At 49.1% G+C, this 26,953-nt stretch overlaps 3 protein-coding genes across 10 annotated transcripts in view; 2 read left to right on the top strand and 1 right to left on the bottom strand.

Moving 5' to 3' along the window:
* The window catches only part of Ap2a1 (adaptor related protein complex 2 subunit alpha 1), a 33,804-nt gene extending 30,307 nt beyond the window's left edge, over positions 1 to 3,497 (top strand). The window contains exons 16-24 of one of the 2 annotated variants that reach the window (XM_076839606.2): positions 112 to 177; positions 503 to 559; positions 655 to 737; positions 848 to 938; positions 1,943 to 2,065; positions 2,159 to 2,275; positions 2,362 to 2,431; positions 2,596 to 2,730; positions 3,062 to 3,497. In XM_076839606.2, the coding sequence (XP_076695721.1) occupies positions 112 to 177; positions 503 to 559; positions 655 to 737; positions 848 to 938; positions 1,943 to 2,065; positions 2,159 to 2,275; positions 2,362 to 2,431; positions 2,596 to 2,730; positions 3,062 to 3,139 (820 nt within the window). In that variant the 3' untranslated portion in view covers positions 3,140 to 3,497. The remainder of the gene's footprint in view (positions 1 to 111; positions 178 to 502; positions 560 to 654; positions 738 to 847; positions 939 to 1,942; positions 2,066 to 2,158; positions 2,276 to 2,361; positions 2,432 to 2,595; positions 2,731 to 3,061) is intronic. The other variant, XM_076839607.2, reaches the window with a different exon arrangement.
* Positions 3,248 to 8,017, bottom strand: Fuz (fuzzy planar cell polarity protein). 3 transcript variants are annotated; one of them, XM_076839609.1, is made up of 12 exons: positions 7,734 to 8,017; positions 7,367 to 7,488; positions 7,043 to 7,127; positions 6,756 to 6,824; positions 6,437 to 6,541; positions 5,471 to 5,668; positions 5,289 to 5,384; positions 4,965 to 5,071; positions 4,827 to 4,891; positions 4,674 to 4,748; positions 4,059 to 4,163; positions 3,671 to 3,753 (listed from the first exon to the last, which is right to left on the bottom strand). In XM_076839609.1, exons 1-11 carry the CDS (start codon positions 7,842 to 7,844, stop codon positions 4,099 to 4,101), a joined length of 1,098 nt encoding a protein of 365 aa, XP_076695724.1. In that variant the 5' UTR covers positions 7,845 to 8,017; the 3' UTR covers positions 3,671 to 3,753; positions 4,059 to 4,098. The 3 variants fall into 3 exon arrangements, with proteins under 3 accessions (XP_076695723.1, XP_076695724.1, XP_076695725.1); XM_076839608.2 differs by lacking the exon at positions 4,059 to 4,163 and having other exon boundaries at positions 3,248 to 3,753; XM_076839610.1 differs by lacking the exons at positions 3,671 to 3,753; positions 4,059 to 4,163; positions 4,674 to 4,748; ... (2 more) ...; positions 5,289 to 5,384; positions 5,471 to 5,668 and adding an exon at positions 5,764 to 5,942.
* A 6,934-nt stretch (positions 8,018 to 14,951) lies between these two features.
* The window catches only part of Med25 (mediator complex subunit 25), a 36,342-nt gene continuing 24,340 nt past the window's right edge, over positions 14,952 to 26,953 (top strand). For 4 of the 5 annotated variants that reach the window (XR_013089349.2, XM_076839627.2, XM_076839625.2 and 1 more), the window contains exons 1-9: positions 14,952 to 15,122; positions 15,213 to 15,258; positions 15,780 to 15,904; positions 24,816 to 24,914; positions 25,248 to 25,368; positions 25,647 to 25,809; positions 25,943 to 26,073; positions 26,331 to 26,418; positions 26,508 to 26,701. Coding sequence is in view for 4 of the 5 variants with exons in the window: in XM_076839627.2 (XP_076695742.1) it covers positions 14,989 to 15,122; positions 15,213 to 15,258; positions 15,780 to 15,904; positions 24,816 to 24,914; positions 25,248 to 25,368; positions 25,647 to 25,809; positions 25,943 to 26,073; positions 26,331 to 26,418; positions 26,508 to 26,701 (1,101 nt within the window). In the remaining variant the exon portion in view is untranslated. The remainder of the gene's footprint in view (positions 15,123 to 15,212; positions 15,259 to 15,779; positions 15,905 to 24,815; positions 24,915 to 25,247; positions 25,369 to 25,646; positions 25,810 to 25,942; positions 26,074 to 26,330; positions 26,419 to 26,507; positions 26,702 to 26,953) is intronic. The other variant, XM_076839626.2, reaches the window with a different exon arrangement.

The following is a 26,953-nucleotide window of genomic DNA, read 5'->3' as shown; positions in this document are numbered from 1 at the left end:
TTTTCTCCTACCCTCTCCTTTTCTCTCTTTCTTGACCCTTTTGCTGCCTCTCTGGGATTGGCTGCCTGCCGCACCTGTCTTCTCTGTCTGCTCTGGGATTGGATGGCCCAGCGAGCTGGAGCCGCCTGCCCCTGAGAGCCCCATGTCTTTGCTGGCCGACCCAGCTCCAGCTGCTGAGTAAGGGGTGGACTCCGGGTCGGGGCAGACTCTGGTGGTCCCAGGGTGGATTGGGGGACTGGGCACTCAAGGGGTTACTGATGATCAGCAGAGACAGGGATTGGAGGAAAGTGAAACTTGAGGCCCCCTGGTGGGGAGCAGGCATTTGCCAGGGTCCCATTTGCATTGGTGGCAGCTGCTGGTCTGATTCTAGAGTTCTCTGAGGTTCTTTGGAGAGGCTGGGCATGTGAATTCTGGGGTTCTGACCTTCTTGGGCTTGTGTCTTGTACCCTCTTCCTCCAGCCCCACAATTTCCTTCATGTCTCACTCCTTTCCCCATCCCCAGCCCAGGTCCTGAGGACATCGGCCCTCCCATCCCCGAAGCTGATGAACTGCTGAATAAGTGAGTCCCAGAAGAGATGGGCAAGGGTGACAGGAACAAGTGGGGAGTCCAGGCCAGGCACCCTGCCATCCTAAACTCCCCACCATCCCGTCCAGGTTTGTGTGCAAGAATAACGGGGTCCTGTTTGAGAACCAGCTACTGCAGATTGGAGTCAAGTCTGAGTTCCGGCAGAACCTTGGTGTGTTCCACTGCCCTATAGGGAAAGGGTTGGTGGGAGAACTTGACTTGGCTGGTGACCAGGGATGAGGTCAGAACTCAGATGGAGCCCTGCCTCCCCACCCACCCCAGGCCGCATGTATCTCTTCTATGGCAACAAGACCTCAGTGCAGTTCCAAAACTTCTCGCCCACCGTTGTCCACCCGGGAGACCTCCAGACTCATATCCTCTCAGGCATGGCCCACTAGGAAACCGAAAGACCTACGTCCAGACTTGTTTAGCCCTAGTACAATGAGACCTTGGGCATGTGGTTACATCTCTTTTGAGATTTGGTGTCATCATCTGTAAGTTGGGCTTCTGGGTCTCTTCCCCCAGGGACAGATGATAATGAATGATGTGCAGGAGACATGACTCTTGGAACCACAGCTGCCCTCATCCTTATTTTGTCCATACAAGGCCTCCCATGCCCTGATGTGGTCCTGTATCAGGCTTCATGCCTGCACTGACAGTGCCTCCAGTATTTGGGAGCCCCAGCTGGCTCTAGGTGCCCCCCCCCCCCCAGGGACTTCTCTGTAGAACTTGGGCCGAGTCACTTTGCCTCTCCTAGCCTTCCTAACCCTTCTGCTGGGCATAGGTCCTCCTCTTCCTTCTGGAAGACCAGAGCAGTTGGAAAACTTTGGAAGTGTGTCTGGCAGTACCAGTCTTCTCCCCCTTCTGGGAAATTAGAGGGGCTAGACCCCTAAACTCAGAGCACCTTTTCAGTTTTGTTCTTCATTCATTAATCTGGGGGCAGCTCTGTGCAGCACATGGGTTAGGGTGGGAGTGCTTGATGGCAGGTGTGAATGACACAGTGACCACACTAATGGCCACCATCTGTGTAGAACAGACAAGTACTTGTGAAAAATTCTCTCATTGACTCCTGAGGACATTGTACACATGTCCATCTTGCAAATAAGGACAAGAGAGATTAGTTTGCCCATAGTCACCACCTGCTGAGAGCAGGGAGTCAGCCGCCGGTCCCCACCTCCCACCCAGGCCCCAGCCAGTAATAGAGCCACAATAAAGGCCTCCAGTCCAGAGAGGCAGCTAGGTGGCTCCAAGGCTTCTGCCTAGGAGCTGGTTCTTGCCTTCGGGACTCCCTAAAGACCAGAAATCCAGGGTTGTGGCCAAGATCCCCTCAGGGCATCCCACCAGTACCCCTGGCTTCCTTGACCTTTGGGGGACACAGCTGGCTGTGCAGACCAAGCGCGTGGCCGCGCAGGTGGACGGCGGAGCGCAGGTGCAGCAAGTGCTCAACATCGAGTGTCTGCGGGACTTCCTGACGCCACCCCTGCTGTCGGTTCGCTTCCGGTGAGTTGCTTGGCACTGGCACAGCACTCCTAGGAAGGCAGGGCTTCCAGGGAGAGGGTGCGGGGCCTGACCGAGCCCTTCCTCTCCTGCCAGGTATGGTGGCGCCCCACAGTCCCTCACCCTAAAGCTCCCGGTGACCATCAACAAGTTCTTCCAGCCCACGGAGATGGCAGCCCAGGACTTCTTCCAGCGTTGGAAGCAGCTGAGCCTGTGAGCAGCCAGGCGGGGGCAACTGGGCCGTAGCTGGGGGCACATCGGGGTGCCAGGTCCCTGACTCTATCTCCCTGGCCTCCCAGCCCGCTGCAGGAAGCGCAGAAAATCTTCAAAGCCAACCACCCCATGGACGCCGAAGTTACCAAGGCCAAGGTGAGGCTGGGGGCACACGTTGCTGCAAAGTGACTGCTTGACTTTCCTGAGCCTGTTCTGCCACCTGTACAGTGGGATCAGTTCCCTTAAACAAGGATTTTGGAGACAGGGATGTTGTTGGGAGCTTACAGAGCTTTAGCACTGACAGACTCTCCCCCACACAGCTTCTGGGGTTTGGCTCCGCTCTCCTGGACAATGTGGACCCCAACCCTGAGAACTTCGTGGGAGCTGGAATCATCCAGACGAAAGCCCTGCAGGTGGGCTGTCTGCTGCGGCTGGAGCCCAATGCACAGGCTCAGGTGCGTTTTGCTGAGGGAGGCCTGAGGCCAGGGCTGACTCCTAGGCTGATCTGTACCCTCAGTCTGGGTGCATTTTGCACCCCAGTCTCCTTGGCCTTGCTGTTTTAATCCCATCCCCCTCTTTGACATGGCCTGTGTCCCTGCTTCCTCCATTTTCCTCCACACTCTGCTCTTCCTTACCCGATTTCTGCCTCTCCATGTCTTCCCCACCTTTCTTGTTCCTTTATCCTTCCCTCATTTCTCATTTTCCCTGTGTCACCCTCTCTTGGGCTCTCTCCCCTCTTGCTTGGCTTCTGTTTCCTCTGAGTCCTTACCCAATGTCCCCATCCAGATGTATCGGCTGACCCTGCGCACCAGCAAGGAGCCCGTCTCCCGCCACCTGTGTGAGCTGCTGGCCCAGCAGTTTTGAGCCCTGGACCCCGCCCGGGGGATGTAGCCATCACCAGGCAGCCCTAGAACTGAGGCAGCTGTGGTGGGTGGGGCAGTGAGGGGACCTCCACTGGCAACAGGGAAGACCCCAGGGGTAGAGGGATGCCTGGGACCTTCCTCCGGCCTTTTGTATTTTTATTTTTGTTCATCTGCTGCTGTTTACATTCTGGGGGGGCAAGGGGGAGCCCCTCCCTCCCTTCCCCCCCAAGCACAGAGGGGAGAGGGGCCAGGGAAGTGGGCGCCTCCTCCCCTCCCACCCCTCCCCACCGTCGCCCCTCCAACCCCTCCCCGTCCAGGGGCTGTGTATTATTGTGAGCGAATAAACAGAGAGACGCTAACAGCCCCGCGTCTTTGCTGGCTGTCTGTCCTGGGTGGTTCAAAGGAGCGGGCTGAGAGTGTGCAGTGTGTGGGTGGCCAGGCTTCGCAGCCCATGGGTGGGGCTCTGAGGAGCCAGCAGCAGCAGAAGCAGCCGCAGCCCCAGCTGCAGAGCTATCAGTCGCAACCCTGTGCCTGGCTCCTCGGGCCCCAACACAAGGTAGCAGGCTCGAGGCAGCTGGGCCCGGCTGACATCATCCTCCACCTTTTCCAGTGGCTCTGGGGAAGGACAGGGAGAGCTGAGGCAACCAGTGGGACTCAGCAAGGTTGCTAACATTGAAAGCCACTCCCCACCCTAGGCCCAGGTTTGGAGTCTGCTTGGACTCCCCGATGCAGGCTTTGGGGCCTCCTTCCAGAGCAGGCCTTCCAGTTCAGCTGGCTGTCCTTAACCTGAAGAGGGCCAGTGGCTTCCTCCCTCCACTCACACTCTTCCCGCCCAGCCTTGGTCCTTGTTTTCCCGGGAATCCTGTGTGTGGCACTAGGCAGTCCTCTTGGTAACACAAATAGCAACATGAAGGTGATACCATAAGCTAGACAGTAGGTTGTGACACCCAAGCTGGAGCTTCATGGAGCAGCTGACGGGGGAGATGGCGCTGTAGAGCTCAGAAGGGGTCTAGCCTCAGATGACCCTGCACAGATGTGCTAAGTTAATTGGGTCTTCACAGGGCTACACTATCATCTGGTCCCTTCCTTCTCTGGAGCCTCATGGGTTCTATGACGACCTTTTCTTTCTAACCCGAGTCTGCAGACGCCTCACTCCCCACACTGGGCAAAGCTGTGTTTTTAGCTGTAGTGTGGAGTGTCCGGAGGCTGTGGATAGGGGAGCCTGACCACTAGGGTCTGAATCATGGCTTGGCCCCTTACCAGCCGAGCTTCAACCTCCTGCCTTCAATAAGGGAACAATGACAGAACAGGGTGAACCTCACCTAGAATGGGTCCTTACATTTAAAAATACTGACTAGAGAAAAAGCCTTGTGGTAATTATTATCAACTAGTAGGATTAGCCAAGAAAGTCTGAAGCCAGGGAGGCTCCACACCCTCCCTTCTGCCTGTGTCAATGCTCTGCTCAAGGGGAACCGCGGCCAGGGCGGGCTGAGTTTTCCTTGGTCTCTCCAGTGTCCCCTGGCATTGCCTCTCACCTGGTGGGAAATGTGTGCTCATGACTAAGGCGTAGAAATGGCGGAGGAGGCGCCTGCGCTGTTCTGGAGAAGGTCCTGAAGGGTTGAAGAGCCGGTGATAGGGGGCCCCTCCCGGGCCCACCGCCCTCCCCATCAGCCCTCTTCCTCGGTCACCTTTATCCCCCAAAGGCTCCACAGTAAAGAGGCAACGTTTCAGTTCCAGGTGGAGGAGCAGCAGTCTGGGGGAAAGGAGATGTCAAGGCCAGAAGAGAGGGAATGAGGACTGCCACCCCACTCCCCGCCAAGCCCTACCCGAGGATGTCCTTGTGCAGGGGGAAGCCGTCGGGCAGCCCTCGGGGGCCCAGCGGCAGGCAGGCCCGCAGCGGGTCCAACACTGGCTGCCACCAGCGCTCCAGAAGCTGCAGGGGGCGTGGTCAGGTGGGGGCGACAGAGGAAGAAAGGAGTGCAGGACGACCCTGAAGGGCGAGGCAGGGACCAGGGAAAGGGGGCGTGGGAAAGCTAGGGCGAAAATGATTGGTGCGCACTGGGAAGAGGGCGGGCCCGGAGGGAAGAAGCCGCTGAAGGGGCGCAGGTAGAGGGTGTCACCAGATGGGGAGCCGCAAGGGCCTGATTCACCTGAGGATCCAACTGGCTGAGGGGCGGGCGCGGACCGCAGAGCAAACACAGCTCCAAACCCGGTAGCAACGTCAGGGTCAGGAGCCGATGCGGGACCTGAAGCAGGCGATAGGGTGAGGGCTCTAGGGGCCACCCTGGCATACTTGCCCCAGGGCACAGATCCTGCTGTCCTGCCTACTCACCGTGGGACTCCCGTGGGGCAGGTACACCGGGTAGTCCCGAGCGGCCTGTGGTGGCAGGGACCCCACCAACCAGGGGAGCAGCACGGCCTCCGGTGTTCCCAGCCGCCACCATCCCTCTGTCGCTGACACCACCCGGCCTGACACCATCAGACTGACAAAGCCTGTTCCCATGGCTTCAGCGAACCCAGAGAGAGCTTCCTGGGAAGGGAGGCAGACGGGAAGTCAGGAGTCAAGAGCAGGGGGAGCAGTGACCCCCGACATGCAAGGAGGGGAAGGAGACCCACATACACTGTTCAGAGACTGCTGAGTGGCCAAGCTTATGTCTCACCCTCTCTGAGCCCGAGTTCCTTCACCTTTCTTGTGCAGTCACAATCCACAACTCACACTGTGAGGCTTGGTTAAGCTGACCAGCCTGACCTGTGCATGCTGAAAGCTGATGTTTTTAACAGCAGCAGCTAACATCTGATGATTCCTATTATGAGCCAAGTAGATACAATCAATGAACTACTGAAGCTCAGAGAGGTCAAGTCACCAGAGGAAAGTGGTGGCCACACCAGGTAAATAAACAAAAGCAGTATTTTGGGAAAGGTAGATGGAAATTCACCAAGTGAAGGAAGAGCATGTTTCAAGGTTAGGAAGCTGGAAAGCTGTTGGATTTTGTGGGGCTGGAGAGACAGGTGGGAAGGTAGTTTGTGGATTTTGCAACAGCTTGGCAAAATTCTACAAGCCCTAAAAACCAGGCTGAAGGGCTGGCAGCTTGTCCCGAGGGAAGTGGAAGCCATGGAGGAGCTGTGGGCAGGGAAGGGGCAGAGCTGATTCTCAGTGCATAAAGATTCTTCTGGAGCCAAGCAGGGGCTGGACTGGGGGTCAGAAATATAGGAGTTTGGACAATGGTCCAGGGAAAGAGGATGAAACTGAACCAGAGCCACAGAGACAGATTTAGGAGTTTCCATGCCTTGCCAATACCTGCAGGAGAGGCCCCTCTGGAGGAATCACGCAGTCTACACACTGGGTCAGGTCTCCGATGAGTTCTGAGTCCCCCAAGAAGCTGTCAATGAGGTGATAACTGGCCTGGCAGAGGGAGAAGGGAGAAACTGGACCCAAGTGGGTCCCAGATCTGCTACTTCCTCCAGAGAAAACTGGCAATGCTGGGCCTAGCTCCAAGGTCAGATAACCAAGTTGCCCCCAAAACAACGGGGTCAGCTGCTCAAGAGGCTGCTGGAGTGTACTCCCCAAATGGCAGGACATAGGCAACTTAGCTTCCCATCCTGTCCTATAGCCTCACCCTCAACTCCTTCTTCAGCCTCTCTACGTTGCGGATGTTGGTCAGTTCTTCAAGTCCCACAAAAAGAACCTAGAAGAACCACATAGGAGAGCAGGAAATCCTTGACAACAGTCCTACTAGAGGAGACAGTACCTGAACTCCCCAGTCTGAGAGACAACTGGTACTGAAGACCAGAATTCCTGGGTTCTGGGGAAGGAGGAAGTTGGGAGCTTGGACTTCGAGGTCTGAGGGAGAAGGATGCTAAGAGCTCAAAGCTCTGGGTTTGGAAGAGAACTGGGGATTCTCACCATGGCCCCGAATACCATCTGGAGTAGTCTCTCCAGCTTCAGCTCTGAGGTGCCCTCCTCAGATGACAGAACAATGAGGGTGATGCTGTGGGAACCGAAGATGAGAAGGAAAAATGAGTCCAGGCCTGGGAAACAGGACAATAGGTATAATAGAGTCTGATCCTTGATCCTAGAATATTAGGAATCAGCCAGTCAGGTATCCAAGAGTAACTAGATTGTCAAAGATCCCACAGCCAGAGGAACAGCTGCAAGGCCTCTGGGGTCTTCTTCAACATGGGCTGTCATCACCCAGGCCCGTACCCACCCCAAGCTCCCTCCTAAGACCTGTCATGGAAACTTTTCCACACCACGGTTGTGTCCTTGGTCCTTGCAGAGCTCAGCTGTACCTCCAAATTCTGCCCGAACATATGGACTCCATTGAGGGAGCCAATGACAGAGAACGGGAGCTGGGAAGGAGTTGGAGGCATTAGACAAGACCACCCCACGCCTCCTCCTAGATACCCAAGTGTCTGTGCTCCCGAGCCCCTCCCTTTCCATATCTCCCGGTAGCCCCTCTTCCAGGAGCCAGGCTTATTGTCCCGCTTGGATATCTGAACTCAGACCGGAAGTCTCCCCAAACCCTTCTCCCTTAAAGATTTGGAGTCTAAAGCACCCTCACCCCCTTCTATTTAAATCCAGGTCAAGGTCCCACCTGCTGACGGGAGGGGGCGCCGCCGCGGCTGCTCCTGCAGAACAGGGGGACCCCGCTGGAGGCCGCGAGGCACAGCAGATGCACGGAGCCGCCGGTCCCCTCCTCTCCCATTTGGACCCACCCCCCGCCGCGGCGTGGCGCGAGATCACCCCCTGGGGCCCCCAGTGTCGGTCTGGGAGCTTGGTGGTAATCACACTAAGTCGGCCTGCCGTCCGGAGCCGCCAGAGGGCGAGATGGGAAGCTAATCGGTAGATGACTGAATTCCCGCCTTCCATCCAACTCAGCTCCTCTTCCGCCCCAGCCGGAAGTCACATTACCCCCAACAAAGATGACGGCTAATTGTATGGCAAAGTTTTGTACTTTCTTCCTGATGCGGTTGTTCACTTATGTAACGAGAAGAACGAAGTGGATTTCGTGAAGATGGTGATAGTGCCAAAGTGTTGCCTAGCAACTATCCTACGGGTTCTAATAATTTATATTCTAATTAAAACAAAACTTGCCCCGATCAAAGATGGCGACGGTGGTAAGGTGTTGCCTAGCAACCACATTCCCTCTGGATTTCCATTTCGTGGTGATAAACATTGTGCCCCACTTAAAGATGGCGACCTTGCAAGCCGTTGCCTAGTAACCACCATTCACTCTAATTTCCATTGTGAAAGGAAAAACAGCCGAACCAGGCTCAAAGATGGCTGCTTGTCCAAGTCCCAGCACCCTCCTTCGGGCAATATCGGGAAAAAAAAAACCCCACACACTTTTGAAAGTGGTTTGGTCCGGGAAGCGTTGCTTAGTAACCACCGAACCAGAGAGTTGTTTTTGTTAATAGAAAAAGGGAATTCTTTATTCTCCCGAATCATCAAAATTACATTACTGTCATAACAAATTTATACATGACAGTGTACAATGTAAAATGAGAAAATACTACTTCCCAAATTCTTTCTCTAAAATAAACAACAAAAAATGTACAGAATGCATACATGTTTCCACAAATGTGATCATTATACCAACATTTTCATGTCTTTTCTCATCAAAAAGTATGTGTGCTTCGTGTTTTTTGTCTTAAAATCAATTTTATGGATGTAAAAAATTTATTTGAACAATCCTCTATTGACACATATTGGATTCTTTCCTGTGTGTGTTTAAAGTGATATATTAAATCTCCATTGACTTAGCAGTTTATTCTTCTCTCTCTCTTTTTTTTTTTTTTTTTTTTGGTGGTGTTGGGGATTAGAACCTAGGGCCTTCTGCATGGGAAGCAAGCACTCTAACAACTGAGTTATATCCCCAGCACCAGTTTGTTTCTTTCTTTGTGGTAATAGTTACCTTCATTTATGCAAGCATATTGAAAACATACAGAACTATGTAATGTTTTGAACAACCAACAATAAAAAAAAAAAGAAAACATACAATAAATTTTAAATAATTTGTTTCTTTTCTTTTTATGGTATTGACAATTGAACTCAGGGATAATCTACACTGAGCTACATCCCCAGCTCTTTTTATTTTTTATTTTGAGATAGGGTCTCACTAAATTGCTGAGGGTCTTGCAAAATTGCTGACACTGGCCTTGAACTGGTGATCCTCCTGGCTCCATCTCCGGAGTGACTGGAATTACAGGAAAGCACCAATAGGCAACATTTGTCTCTTTACAAATGTTTTGTTTTCATTCTGGATTTTATTTTTAATAGTGAATAAAAAGTTAAGATCTTTATCCTGCACATTAAATTGCAACAAACTTCTACAAGAAATAGTTTGCTAAATAAAATGTTTCCTTCCAGGCTGGTGCTGTGGCTCAGGGGTAGAGTGCTTGCCTAGCACATGGGAATCCCTGGGTTTGACCCTCAGCACCACATAAAAAATAAATAAATAAATAAATAAAGGTATTGTGTCCAACTACTAACTACAGCTATAAATAAATAAACAAAATGTTTCTTTCCATCGGCCCAATTTTGTTTCCTTTTTATTTTTTTTAAACATTTAAAAATTACTTTTATTTTATTTATTTATTTTTATGTGGCACTAAGGATAGAGCCCAGTGGGACTGAGTTATAGTCCCAGCCATTATTTTTAATTTTGAGACAGGGTCTCACAAAGTTGCCAAGGCTGGCCTCAAACTTGCAATCCTCCTGCCTCAGCCTTCTGAATTGCTGGAATTACAAGTGTGCACCACCATGCCTGGCCTGTTTTTAAAAATTTAAAGCTATTTTTCACTTCCTAATTTTACATTTTTAGTAATACAGATGTGAGTGTGAGTGTGTTTGTATGTGTATTATTTTTCTATACTGGACATTGAACCTAGGGCCACATATGTGCAAGGCAAGCACCCTACCATTGAGCTGCATCCCCAGCCCAATATATATTTTTTTGTTTTGTTTGTTTGTTTGATTTGGTAAGGGGGCATTGAACTAAGGCGCACTCAACCACTGAACCACATCTCCAGCCTTATTTTGAATTTTATTTAGAGACAGGGTTTCACTGAGTTGCTTAGTGCCTTACTAAATTACAGAAGCTGGCTTTGAACTTGTGATCCTCATGCCTCAGTTTCCTGAGCCTCTGGGATTACAGGCCTGCACCACCTAGCCTGGCTTTTGTTTTGTTTTGAGATGGAATTTCACACTTGAGACTTTCATGCCTCAGCCTCTGGAATAATTTGGACTGTATGGGTAGGTCCCTTCATCTGACTTCTTGATATTTTCTTGCTGTTGGCTGAGTTTTGCGATTGTGTCTTCAGTAAGCTGCTTCTAAAATGGATCGCAGTGATGTCCACCCTCTAGTATTCACTCCTTCTCCTCTTTTCTTGTTTGTGAACACATTTTCAATAAATGTAATCTATTTTTCATAAATGGGATATGGTAAAAGTGATGGGAGGTCGCTTCTGAGAGTGGGTTATAAAGTCGCCTTCTGTCTGGTTTGAATGCACTCTCCTTTGTTGTTATGCAGCAAGCAGCTGGGTTGTGACCAGCTTAGTCAAGACTCAGAATCAAGGTTGGCCTCTGGCCAATAGCCTGTGAACTGAATCCTGCCAACAACTGTGTGAGTGAATGTGGTTTGTTCTGTTTGGTCATAGGGAAGATTGCAACCCTGGCCACCATTTCAGCTACAGCCTGGAAGAACCCCTGAAGCACAGGACTCAGATAAGCCATGGCTCAACATCTGGTCTACAGAAACCTTGAAACAATGTTATTGTATTACACATTGAGCTTGGGAGTAATCTGCTACATGGCACAAGATAATTAAGACAATTTTCCCTGCCACTTTTGCCCAATGTGAACCTAAGATTTCCAGCACTTTGGAATCTTTTTTTGCAGCTCTTAGCATTATAAGCTCTTAGCTCACCCAGAGCCTGGAGGCTGAGGCAGGAGGATCACAAATTCAAGGCCAGCTTCAGCAATTTAGTGAGGGATGGGAAAGTGGCTCAGTGGCAAAGTTCCCCAGGGTTTAATTCCCAGAGTCAATCCTCGCTAGATGCTGAACACAAACCCCTGACTCAAGGGCTCAAATTCCTAAACGCTCAAACTGACCCCTTCATGATTGGTAGGACAAACCCCAAACTCCTGGGTGACCAAGAAAACTGATATGACCACCTCTCAGGATAACCTACTTAAGCCCAGTCCCTTCCTTTGTTCAGTGGCTCATTTTCCACCAGGAAAGTGGGTCCATACCCATAGGTGTAGTCCCCTTCCTGAATAAAAGCTGAAATGATCTGTGAAGTTTGCATTCAGCAGGTCTCTTTGTTCTGACAAAGATATTTTGAGATAATTGGGAACATTTGATTATGGACTTAGCCTTAGATGATACTAAGAAATAATTTTGTTACAGTGCTGCAGGCAACAGACTGGTTGAGAAGCAGCACTTGGAGAGAAGAACTCCAAACTTTATTTTATGTTGGCAGGCTCAGAGGAAAACAAACTAAATCCACACCACGGTTTCAAACAATACTTAACCGCTATTTGGTGCTCTATAATTTCTAGTCTGCATGACAGAAGGCCTTCCTTGGGGGTTTTCTATTGGGAAGCCTGTTTACAAAACAAAAAGTAGTAAGAGAAACTCACTTTTTTTCACAGGCACCTGCTAAATCTCTCAGGAGCCACAAGACAGGGCTGTTTACATTTCAAAAAGGAGTAGGAAGACTCCTAGATATAGTTATTTACAATCCAAAAGGTGGGGACTCAAAGTAATTAGGTTAATTAAGCTTCTCAAGATAAAGTTTTTGTAATTTAATTTTTTTTAAAGACTGTTTAAAGAGAGAGAAAGAAAATATTTTAGTTTTTGGCAGACACAACATCTTTGTTTGTATGTGGTGCTGAGGATCCAACCCTGGCCGAACACATGCCAGGTGAACTCGGTACGGCTTGAGCCACATCCCCAGCCCCTTGTAATTTAATTTTACAACTGGTCTGCTTTTGCCATCTTAATGGGTGATAGTGGCACAGTGGTTACATAAGAAAGTGTCCTTGAATTCTGAAAGACGCCTGACAACCATGTGGAGGTAAAATTACATGATTTTAGGAATTTTCTTTAAAAGGTTTCTGCAAAGAAAACGAAAGACAAAAGGGATTATGGATAAAATAAATGGGAGAAGTGATGATACGGCTTTGATATCAAAATACTTTGATGCTGAATAAGGACATTGATGGTAGGCTGGGGTTGTGGCTCAGTGGAAGAGCACTTGCCTAGCATGTGCGGGGCCCTGAGTTCAATCCTCAGCACCACATAAAAATAAATAAATAAAAATAAAGGTATTGTGTCCAACTACAACTAAAAATTAAAAAAAAAAAAAAAAGAATATCAATGGTCAGTCTTATTCAAACACAGGCCTCCCACGTGGAGGCTAGCCTGTAGACATATTCACTAGCACCAACCACGCCTGTTTCAAAAGCCCTGGAAAACTGAAACCAGGGGTGAAACTGGATGGAAGTTACCGGAAGGCCTGAATACCTTTTCAGTTCCTATTTTACATACATTTGCACCAGGCTGTACCCAGAATCCTATGCCAACTCCTAAGTTGGCATACCAAAATGGGTTTTTCTGCTATGCAGTCCCCTCCTGCACCAGCTTGGCAGGCATTCTATCTCTTCTAATTAAATAAATCCTGCTCTGTTTACTCTTCCCTTCCATGATTGTGGCTTTTATTCTTCAAAATTTCTTAGACAAGAACCCAGAGGAAATTGGTGAAGTTGGAACCTAGTCTCACTTCAAAACTCCGGTGGTTTCAGTACTGCTGTGTTTGAAGGGAATGCACATTTTTGCCTTAAAATATAGTGCTGAACTGTATTGGAGCAATTATTATATTTTTAAATTTTTTTTAGTTGTAGTTGGTACAATATCTTTATTTATTTATTTTTATGTGGTGCAGAGGATGGAACCCAGTACCTCACACATGCAAGGCAAGTGCTCTACTGCTGAGCTACAGTCCCAGCCCCTGGAGCAAATTATTAAAAAAAATTTTTTTTGTAGTTGTTGATGGTCACATAATATCTTTGTTTATTAATTTAATTTACTTTGATTTTGGGTATGGGGGATTGAACTCAGGGCACTCGACCACGGAGTGATATTCCCAGCCCTATTTTTTTGCATTTATTTAGAGACAGGGTCTCACTAAGTTGCTTAGTGCAACTTTTGCTGATGGCTTTGAACTCATGATCCTTCTGCTTTAGCCTTCCCAGCCGCTGGGATTACAGCATGTGCCAGCAAGACCTGCTAATTTTATTTTTTATGTCATCTGAGGGTCGAACTCAGTGCCTCTCATGTGTGAGGTAAGCACTGTACTGCTGAGCTACAGCCCCAGCCCCGGAGCAAATTATTTTGATTTCAACTTCCACTGGACAATGTCTGAGGCTGCTAATTTCATTCAAACTCTCCTACCTTATTCTTTTTTTCCCCTTCAGTAGTGGGAATTGAACGTGGTGATAGGGGTACTCCACCAGAGTTATATCTCACACCTTTTTATTTTTGTTTTGTGACAGGGTCTGCCTAAATTACTAAGGCTGGCTTTGAATTTGAAATCCTTCTGCCTCAGACTTCCTAGTTGCTGGAATTACAGGCATGGGTCACCACACCGGGCTATGATTTTATATTATTATCAATTTTTGTGGTGTTGGGAATCAAGTGCAAGGGCCTCACACGTGCTAGGCAAGCCTCTATCACTGAGTTACATCCCCAGCCCTCATTTAAAAATTTTGACATAATTGTATATATTTATGGGCCACAGCGTGCCATTTCAATGTATACAATGTGTAATGATTAGAGCAGCCTAACTGAAATATCTATCACTTACTTAATATATATATATATATATTTTTGCTGGAAACATTAGTGTTTGAAGTCCCCCCCCCCCAGAATCCTTTACTTTTAAAATATTTTGATTCTATTTTTCTAAATTATTGATGAGTAAGATTTGTTTGCAGAGTAAATTTCTGTCTGTCCGCATGTTACAAAACTTTTCCAGTTACTGTATGATTTTTCAACTCGGTTTTTGGAGTCTCTAACGGGCAAATTTTATTAACCTTTTGTGCCTTTGCTGTAATGAAGACTATTCCAGTTTTAAGGATTATACAATGTATTTCTTTTTCCTTCTGATAGTATTATAGTTTCATACAATACATTAATATTCCACCTGGAGTGTATTTATGTTCTGGGCCAGTTCCTGGCTTCTCTTCCAGAAAACAACTATGGTGTTGCCTAGCAACCTCCACTGGGGTTGGAGTTCAGTTTCTTTTCAAGAGAAAACAGCTGCACTCTCTTCCAAGTTGACCTCAACCTTAAAATGTTGCCTAGTAACTCATCTCGGACGACGTGATTGGGCCCTTTAGAGTGAGTTCTTCCCCCACTCTCCCCTAGCCAGAAAGAACAGAACCAGAAACTTAATCCCTAGGTTAGAAAACAGAAGCAGTGTATGCGTTGCTTAGCAACCAGGTCTCCTGCCTCACTGGAGACCAGAGTCAAAAGAGGCGCCCCGCTCAAAGATGGCGGCCGGCTATGCCGCTTTCAATTTCTTTAGCTCTGGATAGTGCTGACAATAATTCAGTCTTCCCCTGAGCCCTCTCAGTGGCTCACTCTGTCCTGTATGAGTCTCTCACGCTGTGGGTGTAAACAAGGATGGAGATAAAACCAACACGCGCCGGGTGCCCCGCACAAACATGGCCGCCGGAGCTTCATTCGCGTCCACCAGCGGTCCGGGGAAGGTGCGCGCGCAGCCCGGGCCATTTCCGCTCATCCCGGGGCGGCTGCGGCGACCGTGGCGGCGGCTGGTCGGGGTATGGTGCCCGGGTCGGAGGGCCCGGCCCGCGCCGGGGGCCTAGTGGCCGACGTGGTGTTTGTGATCGAGGGCACAGCCAACCTAGGGCCCTACTTCGAAGGGCTTCGTAAGCACTACCTGCTCCCGGCTATCGAGTGAGTACGGTTTCGGGACTTAGCCCCGCTCTCCGACTTATTTTCCACAGCCTCTTGCCTGACCCAACCTTTACCCTCCGGTCCTCGCAGGTATTTTAATGGTGGTCCTCCGGCCGAGACGGACTTCGGGGGAGACGTGAGTCTTGGGAGGAGGAGGAGGAGGAGGAGGAGGAAGAGGAGGAGGAGGAGGAGGAGGAGGAGGAGAGGGAGGAGGGAGGAGCTGGGGCCTGGACCCTGGGTCTGAGGGAGGAGGCTGGGCCTGGACCCCCGGGTGGGAGGGAGGAGGGCTGGGTCTGGACCCCCCCCCCCCCCCCCCCGAGTCTGAGGGAGGAGGCTGGGCCTGGACCCTGGGTCTGAAGGAGGAGGGTTGGGAATCAGGACTCTCAGGTCTGAGGGAGGAGGGCAGGAGTCTGATCCCTGATCTTGAGGCGGGAGGGCAAGGTCTGGATCCTGAGTCTGAGGGAGCAGGCTTGATATTTGGGTCCCTGAGTCTAAGGAAGGTGGGTTGGGGTCTGGATTCTTGGGTCTGTGGAGGGAGGCCTGGGATCCAGGACTCCCTGGTCTGAGGGAAGAGAAGGAAGCTGAGATCCTTATTTATTTCTGAGGGAAAAGGAATTGGGTTCCCTGATTAAACTTTTCTCTGCCTTTCCCATCTAGTATGGAGGGACCCAGTACAGCCTCGTGGTTTTCAACACTGTGGACTGCGCCCCAGAGTCTTATGTGCAATGTCACGCTCCCACCAGCAGCGCCTATGAGTTTGTCACCTGGCTGGATGGCATTAAGTGAGCTTTTCCCCCTACTGTGGTGGGTTAGGGTCCTGTGAGGCACTATGAAAATGGTGTTTTGGAAGGTTGATGGGTTTTAGTCCATGAATCACTTGTCCAGGGCCTGGACTCCTGGGCTGTGGGAAGAAGGCTGGGCTTTGGAAGAACTCAGCGGTGTAGTCATCCGGTTTAGGCAGAGAAAACTTACCATTCAGGGATGTGTGGTTGAGCACCACAGCTGCCAAGCAATACATATGTGATTCCCTGCCTTAAACCCTTTCCCTGTCCCCTCCTGTCCTTCTGATGGGTCCATTGGAGAGATTGTACTGTGCTTTGTTTGATAGTTCATGATGTGAACTCTGGAGTCAGATAGCTGGGGGTCACATCATAGATATATTCCCCTACACAACTCAAAGAGTCCCTGGATCCTGCGTGCTCATTTTGCATGTGGGGATGTTAATACTTGCATTAGTTCTTTTCTATTAATTATCTATTCCTGCAAAATGGTCACCCCCAACCTAATGATTTAAAACTACAGATCATTGCCAGTGGCACATGCCTCCAGACCCAGAGACTCAGGAGGCTGAAGCAGGAGAATCACAAGTTCCAAGCCAGCATTTCAACAACTTAGTGGGACCCTGTTTTAAAATAAAAAGTAAAAAGGGGTGAAGATGTGACTCAGTGGTTAAGCGCCTCTGGTTTCAATTCCCATTTTAATGAATAAAAATAAAGAGCTAGGGTTGTAGTTTAGTAGTAGTAGAGCACCCCTGAGTTTAATTTTAATTCCCAGTACTGCATGAAGAGATAAAAGTAAAGGAAAAAAAATAGAAATATTGTTATCTTAAGCATGTCTGTGAGAAATTCACCAGTGGCTTAGCTGCAAGGTTTTGCCTGCGGTCTTTCATGGTGTTGGAATCATCCCAGTGTTGGGCTGTGCAGGAGGATCTGCTTCCAACAGCCATCATTCTATGGCTTTTGGCTAGAGATATCAGTTCCTTGCTGGCTGTTAGCCATAAGTCTTTTCCATGAGGCTGCTTGACTTGCCTATTGGAGAACCTGCCTTTCTTCACAGTGAGTGATTCAGTACGGAGACGAAAAAGGAAGCTACGCCATACCCCTTAATAAGTCTTGCAAGGCATGTATCATCACTTCTGCCAGGTGCTGGCTTTTGGGAGGGTGGTCATTACCAGGGATTGAACTCATGGGCACTCGACCACTGAGCCACATCCCCAGTCTTATTTTGTATTTGATTTAGAGACAGGGTCTCACTGAATTGCTTAGTGCCTTGCCATTACTGAGACTGGCTTTGAAGTTATAATTCTCCTGCCTCAGCCTCAACTGGGATTACAGGCCTGCACCACTGCATCTGGCATCAGTTTCTGTTTGGTTGACAAGTATGTACTGTTTCTCATGGAAAGGGTGACAGCCATGGTTGTGAATATGAGGAGTCAGGATCTTTGGGAGCCCTCTTGGGGGCAGGCTACCACAACCTCATGGGATGTTTTGGCAATTAAATGAGTTCATGACTGTTTTACATGGTCTGCACCTAGTAAGTGTCTTGCTACCTCTGAGTAGCTGAGACTTGCCTGGTTTGCTGCACCTTTGTTGTATTGTGGTCCTGGGGATGGAACCCAGGGCCTTGAGCATGCTAGGCAAGTGCTCTACCATTGAGCTACCTCCCAGTCTTTGTATGATGTCGAACACCATCCCTAGCTGCTCCCCATTAGATGCCAGTAGCATCCCTTCCAAAGTTGGGACAGCCAACATGTTTCCAGGCATTATCAGATGTCCCCTGGGGCAAAATCCAACCCAGTTGAGAACCACTGGGTTAGATTGTGGTAAGACTTGAATAATACTATACGCAGGCTCCTTGAGACCAAGTTCAGGTCTGGTACATCTGGAGTCCCTGTGACCTGGAGCTCCCAGTACAGGAGCCCTCAGGAAAACTTTGAGTCAAGAAGTGAATGCCCACAGCACACTTCATGCTCATGACCCCAGGAAATTCCCACATCGCCTTCCAGACTAGCTTAAGTGTCTTCCTGTCTAAGAAACTGTCCTTGATTTTTAAAATTTTTTTTTCACAATACCTTTATTTTATTCATTTACTTTTATATGATGCTGAGGATCGAACCCAGTGCCTCAGGCATGCAAAGCAAGCGCTCTACCACTGAGCCACAACGACTCTCCGCCTTGATTTTTGCAAGCAGTCTGTTGCTCCCTCCTGCGTTCCCCTGTACAGCCCCATGCTTCTGGACTGTGAATGTCTCTGAGTATTTCTCATGTGGTTTGCTTCCATCTGGCACCCAAAAGACCTAGCAGACTTTCACTAGGTAAATGAATGAGTAAAAGCTACAGGTAGGTTAATCATCAAGAAACCAAACCTTCCACAGGTGTGGAGTATTAGGAAAAGCAGCCAGACTTCCTTATTAGAAAATTCTGTTTAGGCATGGTGGCTCATGCCCGAGATCCCAGTGATGCTAAGGCAGGAGGATCCCAAGTTCAAGACCAGCCTGGGCAACCTTTTGAGATCTTGTCTCAAAATAAGGAAGAAAGAAAACCCCAAGGGCATTGGCAAGATAAGCAGGAACTGCTATCTGAATGCCTTAATCACATGTCCACCCTGCTTGTTCAGAATGCACTGTACCTAGAACCAAATAAAACTATGTGTTCTTACCAAAGTGGGGGCCCTAATCAGTTGTTAAACATTTTAAGCCATTATTATTATCAATTGTCATTGTCATCTCCATCATCATCCTTTGTAAATCCTTACTGGGGATTGAACTCAGGGACTCTTTACCCCTGAGGGCCATACCCAGCCCCTCCCCTTTTAATTTAATTAAAAAAAATTTTTAGTTGTAGATGGACACAATATTTTATTATTCTTTTTATGTGGTGCTAAGGATCAAATGCAGGGCCTCACATGTGCAAGGTAAGTGCTCTACCATACAGCCACAATCCCAGCCCTTTTTCTTTCTTTCTTTTTTTTTTTTTTTGGTGGGAGGAGTGTGGGGTACTAGGGCTTGAACTCAGGGGCACTTGACCACTGAGCCACGTCCTCAGTCCTACTTTGTAGGGCTCATTACAGAGTCTCACTGAATTGCTCAGTGCCTCGTTTTTGCTGAGCCTGGCTTTGAACTCACAATCCTTCTGCCTCAGCCTCCCAAGACTCTGGGATTACAGGTATGCACCACCACACCTGGTCAGCCCTTTTTATTTTTCATTTTGAGATCACATCTTCCTAATTTGTGGAGGCTGGCCTCAGACGTTCAAATCCTCCTACCTCAGCCTCCTAGAATTGCTGGATTTCAGGCATGTGCCATCATGCCCAACTGGGTTAAGTAATTATTATTTATTTTTTTTATTTTTTTTAAAAAGAGAGAGAGAGACAGAGAGAATTTCTTAATATTTATTTTTTTAGTTTTCGGCGGACATAACATCTTTATTTGTATGTGATGCTAAGGATTGAATCCAGGCCGCACGCATGCCAGGCAAGCGTGCTAACCGCTTGAGCCACATCTTTGGCCCTATTTTTAAATTTTTAAAAAATATTTATTTTTTAGTTGTATTTGGACACAATACCTTTTTATGTGGTGCTGAGGCTCAACCCAGGGTCTCCAATATACAAGGTGAACACTCTACTGCTGAGCCACAACCCCAGCCCCAAGCCATTTTTTTTAAATAGTTTTATTTTATTCATTTATGTGGTGCTGAGGTTTGAACCCAGGGCCTCACACATGCAAGGCAAGCACTCTACCACTGAGCCACAACCCAGCCCCTTAAGGCATTTTTTAATGTTTCCAATGGCCATTGTTTTGATCTCTCCTATTTAATCAACTGAATTCATTTTCTGTGACATTCCAGGTGGGTTCAGAACAGGCAGCACAAGAAATTCAGCCTGTTTTGTTCTAACTTGGAGAAATCGTACCTTCTCCCAGCATGTCTGATACCAAAGGAACAAGGAGTACAGTGAAAGTTTTCAAATGTCCTTGCTTTGGGAAAATTGTTTTTTGATGTTACATTTTTATAAGTGGGGGGCTGGGGATATAGCTCAGTTGGTAGAGTGCTTTTCTTGCATGCACAAGGCCCTGGGTTCAATCCTCAGCACCAAAAAAACAAAAACAAAAAACATTCTTATAAGAGGACAGTTTTTTCCCTCTCCTAGGAAAAATAAATCTGACCTAGAGTCAGAAAAAATAGAGGTAGAAGGAAAGTACACCTGAATGTCCTCCCTGGAGCCTTGTGGCAGCTCGTTTGTTCATTAATTGAGCAAATGTTTGTGGCACACATGGCACAAGACAGGCCAGGTTCTGGCTCTTGTGGAGCTAGTGTTCATCTTGAGACAGGCTCTTGCTAAATTGCAGAGGCTGACCTCAAACTTAGAATTCTCCTGCATCAACCTCCTGAGCTGCTGGGATTCTAGGCAAGTGCCACAGTGTCCAGAGCTGTCTTTATTTGATTTCATTTTTTTGGTGCTGTGTATTGAACTTGGGATCTACCACCAAGTTACACCTTCAGCCTCTTTCTGTTTTCTGTTTGGATTTATATGGGAATAAGATTTATCATAAATTTGACAATATTTAAGTCACATTTTACAACTGGCCATAGTTTTGCTCCCCATTTTCAAGTTTTCCTCATGTGCTTGGCAGTCTCTTGGAGCTGGTAACATAATTTCTTCTCAATGTTCATTAAGAAAAAGCAGGTTTTAGGGGCTGGGTTGTAGTTTAGTGTCAGAGCACTTGCCTAGCATGTGTGAGGCACTGGGTTCAACCCTCGGCACTACATAAATAAATAAAATAAAGCATGCTGTCCATCCACAACTATTTAAAAAAAAAAAAAAAAAAAAAAAAAAAAAAAAGACTTCTGCCTCTTTCATTCTCTTGGAAAAAAAAGCAAAAGCAGGTTTTAGCCAGGCATGGTAGCGCATGCCTGTAATCCTAGCGACCTGGGAGGCTGAGGCATGAGGTTTGCGAGTTCAAAGCCAGCCTCAGCAACTTAGCAAGACCCCAAGAAACTCAGAAAGATCCTGTCTCTAAAAATATAAGAAAAAGGGCTGGGAATGTGGCTCAGTGGTTAAGTGTCCTGGGTTCAATCCCCAGTATCCCAACAAAACAAAGCAAAAATCTAAAGGAGTATGATTTGGCAGCATTTGGGACCATTACAGTGTTGTGCACCTCTCACCTCTGTCTCAATCCAAAATGTTTTCATCACCCAAAAGGAGATAACATGCATGAGAAAATTGCTCCTCATTCCTCCCAGCCCCTGACAAGGCACTTGGCTCAAGTCTAAAAAGGCTCCCCCAAAGTTATTGTTTGATTATTTTTTTTTTTTTTGTACTGTGAATTGAACCCAGTGGTGCTTCACCACTAAGCTACATCCCACACTTTTTTTTTTTTTTAAAGAGAGAATTTTATTTATTATTTTTTAGTTTACGACGGACACAACATCTTTGTTTGTATGGGCCGCATGCATGCCAGGCGAGCGCGCTGCTGCTTGAGCCACATCCCCAGCCCCCACACTTTTTAATCTAATTAATTAAGTAATTTTTTTAGGTACCAGGGATTGAACTCGGGGACACTCAACCACTAAGCCACATCCCCAGTCCAATTTTGTATTTTATTAGAGGCAGGTTCTCATTGAGTTGCTTAGTGCCTCACTTTTTGCTGAGACTGGCTTTGAACTTGTCATCCTCCTGCCTGAGCCTCCTGAGATGCTGGGATTACAGGTGTGCACCACCAAACTAGGCTTCATTTTATTTATTTTTTAAAAATATTTTTTAGTTGTTAATGGACCTTTATTTATTTATATGCGGTGCTGAGAATCAAACCCAGTGCCTCACACATGCTAGGCAAGTGCTCCTTCACTGAGCCACCACCCCAGCCCCTATTTTATTTTTCAAAAATATTTTTGGTTGGGCTGGGATTATGGCTCATCAGTAGAGTGCTCGCCTAGCATGGGCAGGACTCGGGTTCAATCTTCGGCACCACATAAAAATAAAGGCATTGTGTTGTATCCATCTACACCTAAAAAATAAGTATTAAGAAAAGATTATTTAAAAAAAAATCTTTTGGGCTGGGGATGTGGCTCAAGCGGTAGCGCGCTTGCCTGGCATGCGTGTGGCCCGGGTTCGATCCTCAGCACCACATACAAAGATGTTGTGTCCGCTGAAAACTAAAAAATAAATATTAAAAAAATTCTCTCTCTCTCTCTCTCCCTCTCTCACTCTCTCTTTAAAAAATAAAATAAAATAAATAAAAAATATCTTTATTTATTTATTTCAGTTGTAGTTAGGCACATACCTTTATTTTGTTTATTTATTTTTATGTGGTGCTGGGGATCAGCCCTGCACCTGTGCTAGGCGAGTGCTCTACTGCTGAGCCACAACCCAGCCGTATCAATCTATGTGTCTGTCTATCTTTATCTAATCTGTCTGTGTTGATGAGGATTGAATTCAGTGCCTCAGGCATGCAAGGCTCTACCACTGAGCTACAACCCCAGAACCCCTTTTAAAAAAAATATGTATATTTTTTAGTTGTAGTTGGACACAATACTTTTTATTTATTTATTTTATTTTATTTATTTATTTTTTAAGAATTTTAATATTTATTTTTTTTTAGTTATCGGCAGACACAACATCTTTGTATGTAGTGCTGAGGATCAAACCCGGGCCGCACGCATGCCAAGCGAGCGTGCTACCGCTTGAGCCACATCCCCAGCCCTATTTATTTATTTTAAATATTTATTTTTTAGTTGTAATTGTACACAATATCTTTGTTTATTTTTATGTGGTGCTGAGGATCGAACCATCAAATCCAGGGCCTCGAACATGCTAGGCGAGCTCTCTACTGCTGAGTCACAATCCCATGTGGTACTAAAGATCGAACCCAGCATCTCGCACGTGCTAGGCAAGCACTCTACTGATTAACCACAACCTAGCCCCTCCAGGCCTGTTTTTATTTTTTATTTTGACACAGGAACTAGCTAAGTTGCTGAGGCTAGCCTTGAATTTGTGATCCTCCTGCCTGAGCCTCCCAGCTACTGGGATTACAGGCGTGACTGCGTCTGACCCCATGGTTCTATTTCTTGCATGGTGGGAATCCAGACAGCAAACTCTAGGATTGGTTCTTTGGGTGAGGTCCACCCCTATCTGTGGCCTTAAAATTCCTGTGGAAAACAGCCTTGCAGGTGAGGAAGAGGAGGCCAGGGAGTGGGTGGGAAGGAGCAACAGTGGGGGCCAAGGGTCCTGAGATGGGGAGAAAGGACCTGAGGTCCGGAGCTCCCAGGCCAAGTGAGACTGGAAAGAAATCAGCCTGTGAAGGTGGGTGGGGAGCAGCAGGCCGCTGGTGGGATTGTTCATTCAGCAGGTTCCCAAAGCCTGTGTCATCTGGGGTGCATTTTGTAGAGATGGCTCATATGACTTGGATTCCCTCACTGAGGACTGCACAGCCCAGGTATGGCAGGGGGTGGCTGTGGAAGGAAGCAGGGCAGCCATAGTGTCAGGTGACTTGTAATGTGATTGAGGTGGCAGCAGGGCAAGCTTCCTGGAGGAGAGCATGCTGGGCGGAGTGTCACAGAATACACGAATTAGGGTTTTGTTGAGGCTAGAGTCTGAGCTAGTGCAGGTGGAGCAGGTGTGGAGACCTCGGAGTGTGAGAGGTGTGAAGGCTGCACAGGCAGAGGACGTGGAAAGGGAGAGCTAGGTGGGTCGCGGCATGTAGGCCTCTAGGTGCTTGGCTGAAGGCGCGGAACTGATCCAGCCTTGGCAGGCCCTGTTGGCTGGGTAACCATTCGTTTATTTAACACATTTCCCAGAGGTCTCCACATGCCAGGCTGTGGTAGATGAGGCTGGGGAAAAGCGAAGATTCAGACACCCCGTTCCTGCCTGTGGGGAACATGGGAGCAGACATGGATGTCGAGACCACAGTTCAGGTTCTGGTGCCCTCTGGTCTGCACGCATGTTCTCTGAGGCAAAGTCAGCCTGAAGAATGGTGGCTGCGGTAGCTGTGCTGGGTGGGGTGCTTCCCTGGGCCACCCCAATATGGGGGCAGTCTAGGTGCATGGAACTCTAGTGTGTGTGTGTTTCCTAGGCTGCTGGGTTAGAATTGTCTGAGGCTCTAAAAGATGGAAGTCAAGATCAAGGTGCCAGCAGGGCTAAGCTCCCTCTGAAATCTGTAGGGCAAGGGACCATCCTTGCTGCTTCCAGGCATGTCTTGCCTTGCTTCAGCGCCACCCAGTCTTCTACCACCTCCTCCTGTGTCTATCCGTCATCTGTCTGTGTGTCTGTCCAACCTTTTCCTTTTCATAGACGCTAGTCATATTGGATTAGGGTCCCCTGACGATCTTCACTTCCCTCTAACACCGCCTTTCTCCAGAGTGAGGATATAGCTCAGTGGGAGAGCCCTGGCCCAACATGTCCGATACTGAGTTCCAACCGCAGCACAAAAAACTAAACAAAAAAGCCCTGTTTCCGATAAGGTCACGAGCTGAGGCTCTGTGGGTTAAGACCTCAGCTTGTCATTGGGGAGACACATTTCAACCCATAGCAGTAGGTGGACAGGAAGCCCCCCCTCACTTGGTTGGGAAGGAGAACTGAATCCAGGGCTGCTTTAATGATGAGGCACATGGCCTAGAGAGGTTTGGCAGGACACGGATAGGGGTTAGTCACACTGGGACTGGGACACAGCATAGAGGCCTAGGCATGGTTACCTGGGTGCTTTATGACTTCCTATACTGAAGGTCTCCTTCCCAGGCCTCATAATTAAAAGATCAAGTGTCTCCTGTTCTTCTCAGCCTGGGACCCCACCAGCACCAGGGATGGAGCAGAGAACTGTGTCCCATTGTCCCAAGGTGCACAGTCCTGTGTGCAGGGCTGGGATGCTAGCAGCTTCAGGTGTCGGGGGCACCCTGGGGCTGACTGCCTGGCACCCTGCAGGTTCATGGGTGGGGGCGGAGAGAGCTGTAGCCTCATCGCGGAAGGCCTCAGCACAGCCCTGCAGCTGTTTGATGACTTCAAGAAGATGCGGGAGCAGATGTGAGTCCTCCTGTTGGCCCCTGCTAGCCTCTCCTCATCTGTTTGAACATAGCATGTCCTGTGACTCCACCTCTAGCCTCACCCTGGGGAGGAGGGAGGGAGGAAATGTGTCCCCTTATCAAGAGGAGGCCTCACCTCTGAATTTCTCCTGCCTGCCTTTTCTGGGGTATCTCAGTTCCTGAACCTCTCAGAGCCACAGCGTTATCAGTTGTAAGGTAGCATTACTTTCGGTTTCTTGTGGGTGGAGTGTATGAACCTTGCTGGTGCTAGGTCTGGGTCCTTTCTCAGAGCCCCTGTTGTGGCCTGCTCCATGTCTTGTCTTGTCCCTGGTAGTGGCCAGACACACCGAGTATGTCTCCTTATCTGCAACTCACCCCCATATCTGCTGCCTGCTGTTGAGAGCACCACATACTCGGGGTACACGACTGAGAGCCTCGTCCAGCAGATTGGGGAGGTGAGGACCTCTGGCCTGAGGGAGCAGGGCTGGGGTCTGGGCTCACAGAACCGTTGGGGACTCTTTGCCAGCTATTTACTTAGGCTTGTTGAAAGAATTATATCCCAGAGTCCCCTGGGGCAACTAATACCAGATCTCCTCACCTTCTGTCCCATAGCCTGGTGGGAATTAATAATTCTAGGGCCCAGGTCATCTAGTCACCATGGTGTGGTTCCATGGGTGCTGGCTCCTGCAGCCTTATGGTGGGGCCCTGTCTTGACCCATCCCTTTTCCTGCAGCGTGGGATCCATTTCTCCATTGTGTCTCCTCGAAAGCTACCTGCCCTGCGGCTCCTATTTGAGAAGGCGGCTCCCCCAGCCTTGCTGGAGCCTCTGCAGCCTCCGACAGACGTGAGCCAGGACCCGAGGCACATGGTGCTGGTTCGGGGCCTGGTGCTGCCTGGTGAGTTCCAGGGTGGTAGGGTGGGGGCTTGGGGGGTTTTCTCAGCTCACTCTGACTGGGATTTTGGATTTCTCTTCCCCCTCTTCACTTCCAACTTTTTCTCTTGGGGGCCTGGTCCTGCATCCTGCACCAGTTGGGGGTGGCTCAGCCCCAGGCCCCCTCCAGCCCAAGCAGCCGGTCCCTCTGCCTCCTGCTGCCCCTTCGGGTGCCACACTGTCCGCTGCACCCCAGCAGTCCCTGCCCCCAGTCCCACCACAGTACCAGGTATGGATGTTGCCAGGACAGGCCTGCTCCTGGGGCTTTGCTGGAGCCAGGGCCTCATGGGATAGACCTAATTGAATGGTGGGGTGTGTGGGGTGGGACAAGCCTGGGACATTGAGAGGGTGAGGTTGTTGGGGCTGGTGATGGGAGTTCTGAGCTCCTAGGAGACACTGTAGCTAGGGTGGTATGCTCTGTGGGGCTGTTGGCCCACAAGGACTGGGGTGTGTGGTCCTCTCCAGCCCCCTCCCCTCTGTTCCCAGGTCCCTGGGAATCTGAGTGCGGCTCAGGTGGCTGCCCAGAACGCAGTGGAGGCTGCTAAGAACCAGAAGGCTGGGCTGGGCCCGCGCTGTGAGTGGTGGGATGAAGATGGTGGCAGGGGTGGGCAGGCCCTTCTCTGGGCCTCTGTTCCCCACTTGTTTCCTTGATCTCTCCCACAGTCTCGCCCATCAATCCGCTTCAGCAAGCAGCCTCAGGAGTGGGGCCCCCCTTCAGCCAGGCCCCGGCCCCTCCGCTACCTCCAGGACCCCCTGGTGCTCCCAAGCCACCTCCTGCTTCCCAGCCCAGCCTGGTCTCCACTGTGGCTCCTGGCCCGGGCCTGGCCCCTCCGGCACAGCCTGGGGCGCCATCCATGGTAGGTGTCCAGGTGCCTACTTCGCCGCTCTATTTCTCTTGGCTGCATAGGGTAAAGATGGTGAGAGGAGCCATTTGCCTTCTGAATAGTGTCCAGGGACGTAGCCTTGTGGCTTAGGGCTGCTGGGGTTCAAGGATCATGTCCTATGTGCTGTGAGGCGAGAGGTTTCATGTGTGTCAGAACTGTTTGGAGGAGGCCAGGCATCGTGGGACTAGAGAGTCCTCGTGTGCTGCAGGCTTGGAGGATCAGTGG

Source organism: Callospermophilus lateralis, chromosome 18 (genome assembly GCF_048772815.1).
Source record: "Callospermophilus lateralis isolate mCalLat2 chromosome 18, mCalLat2.hap1, whole genome shotgun sequence".
Taxonomy (NCBI): domain Eukaryota; kingdom Metazoa; phylum Chordata; class Mammalia; order Rodentia; family Sciuridae; genus Callospermophilus; species Callospermophilus lateralis.
Note: the sequence above shows the minus strand (reverse complement) of the source record. Positions and strands in the feature narration are given on the sequence as shown.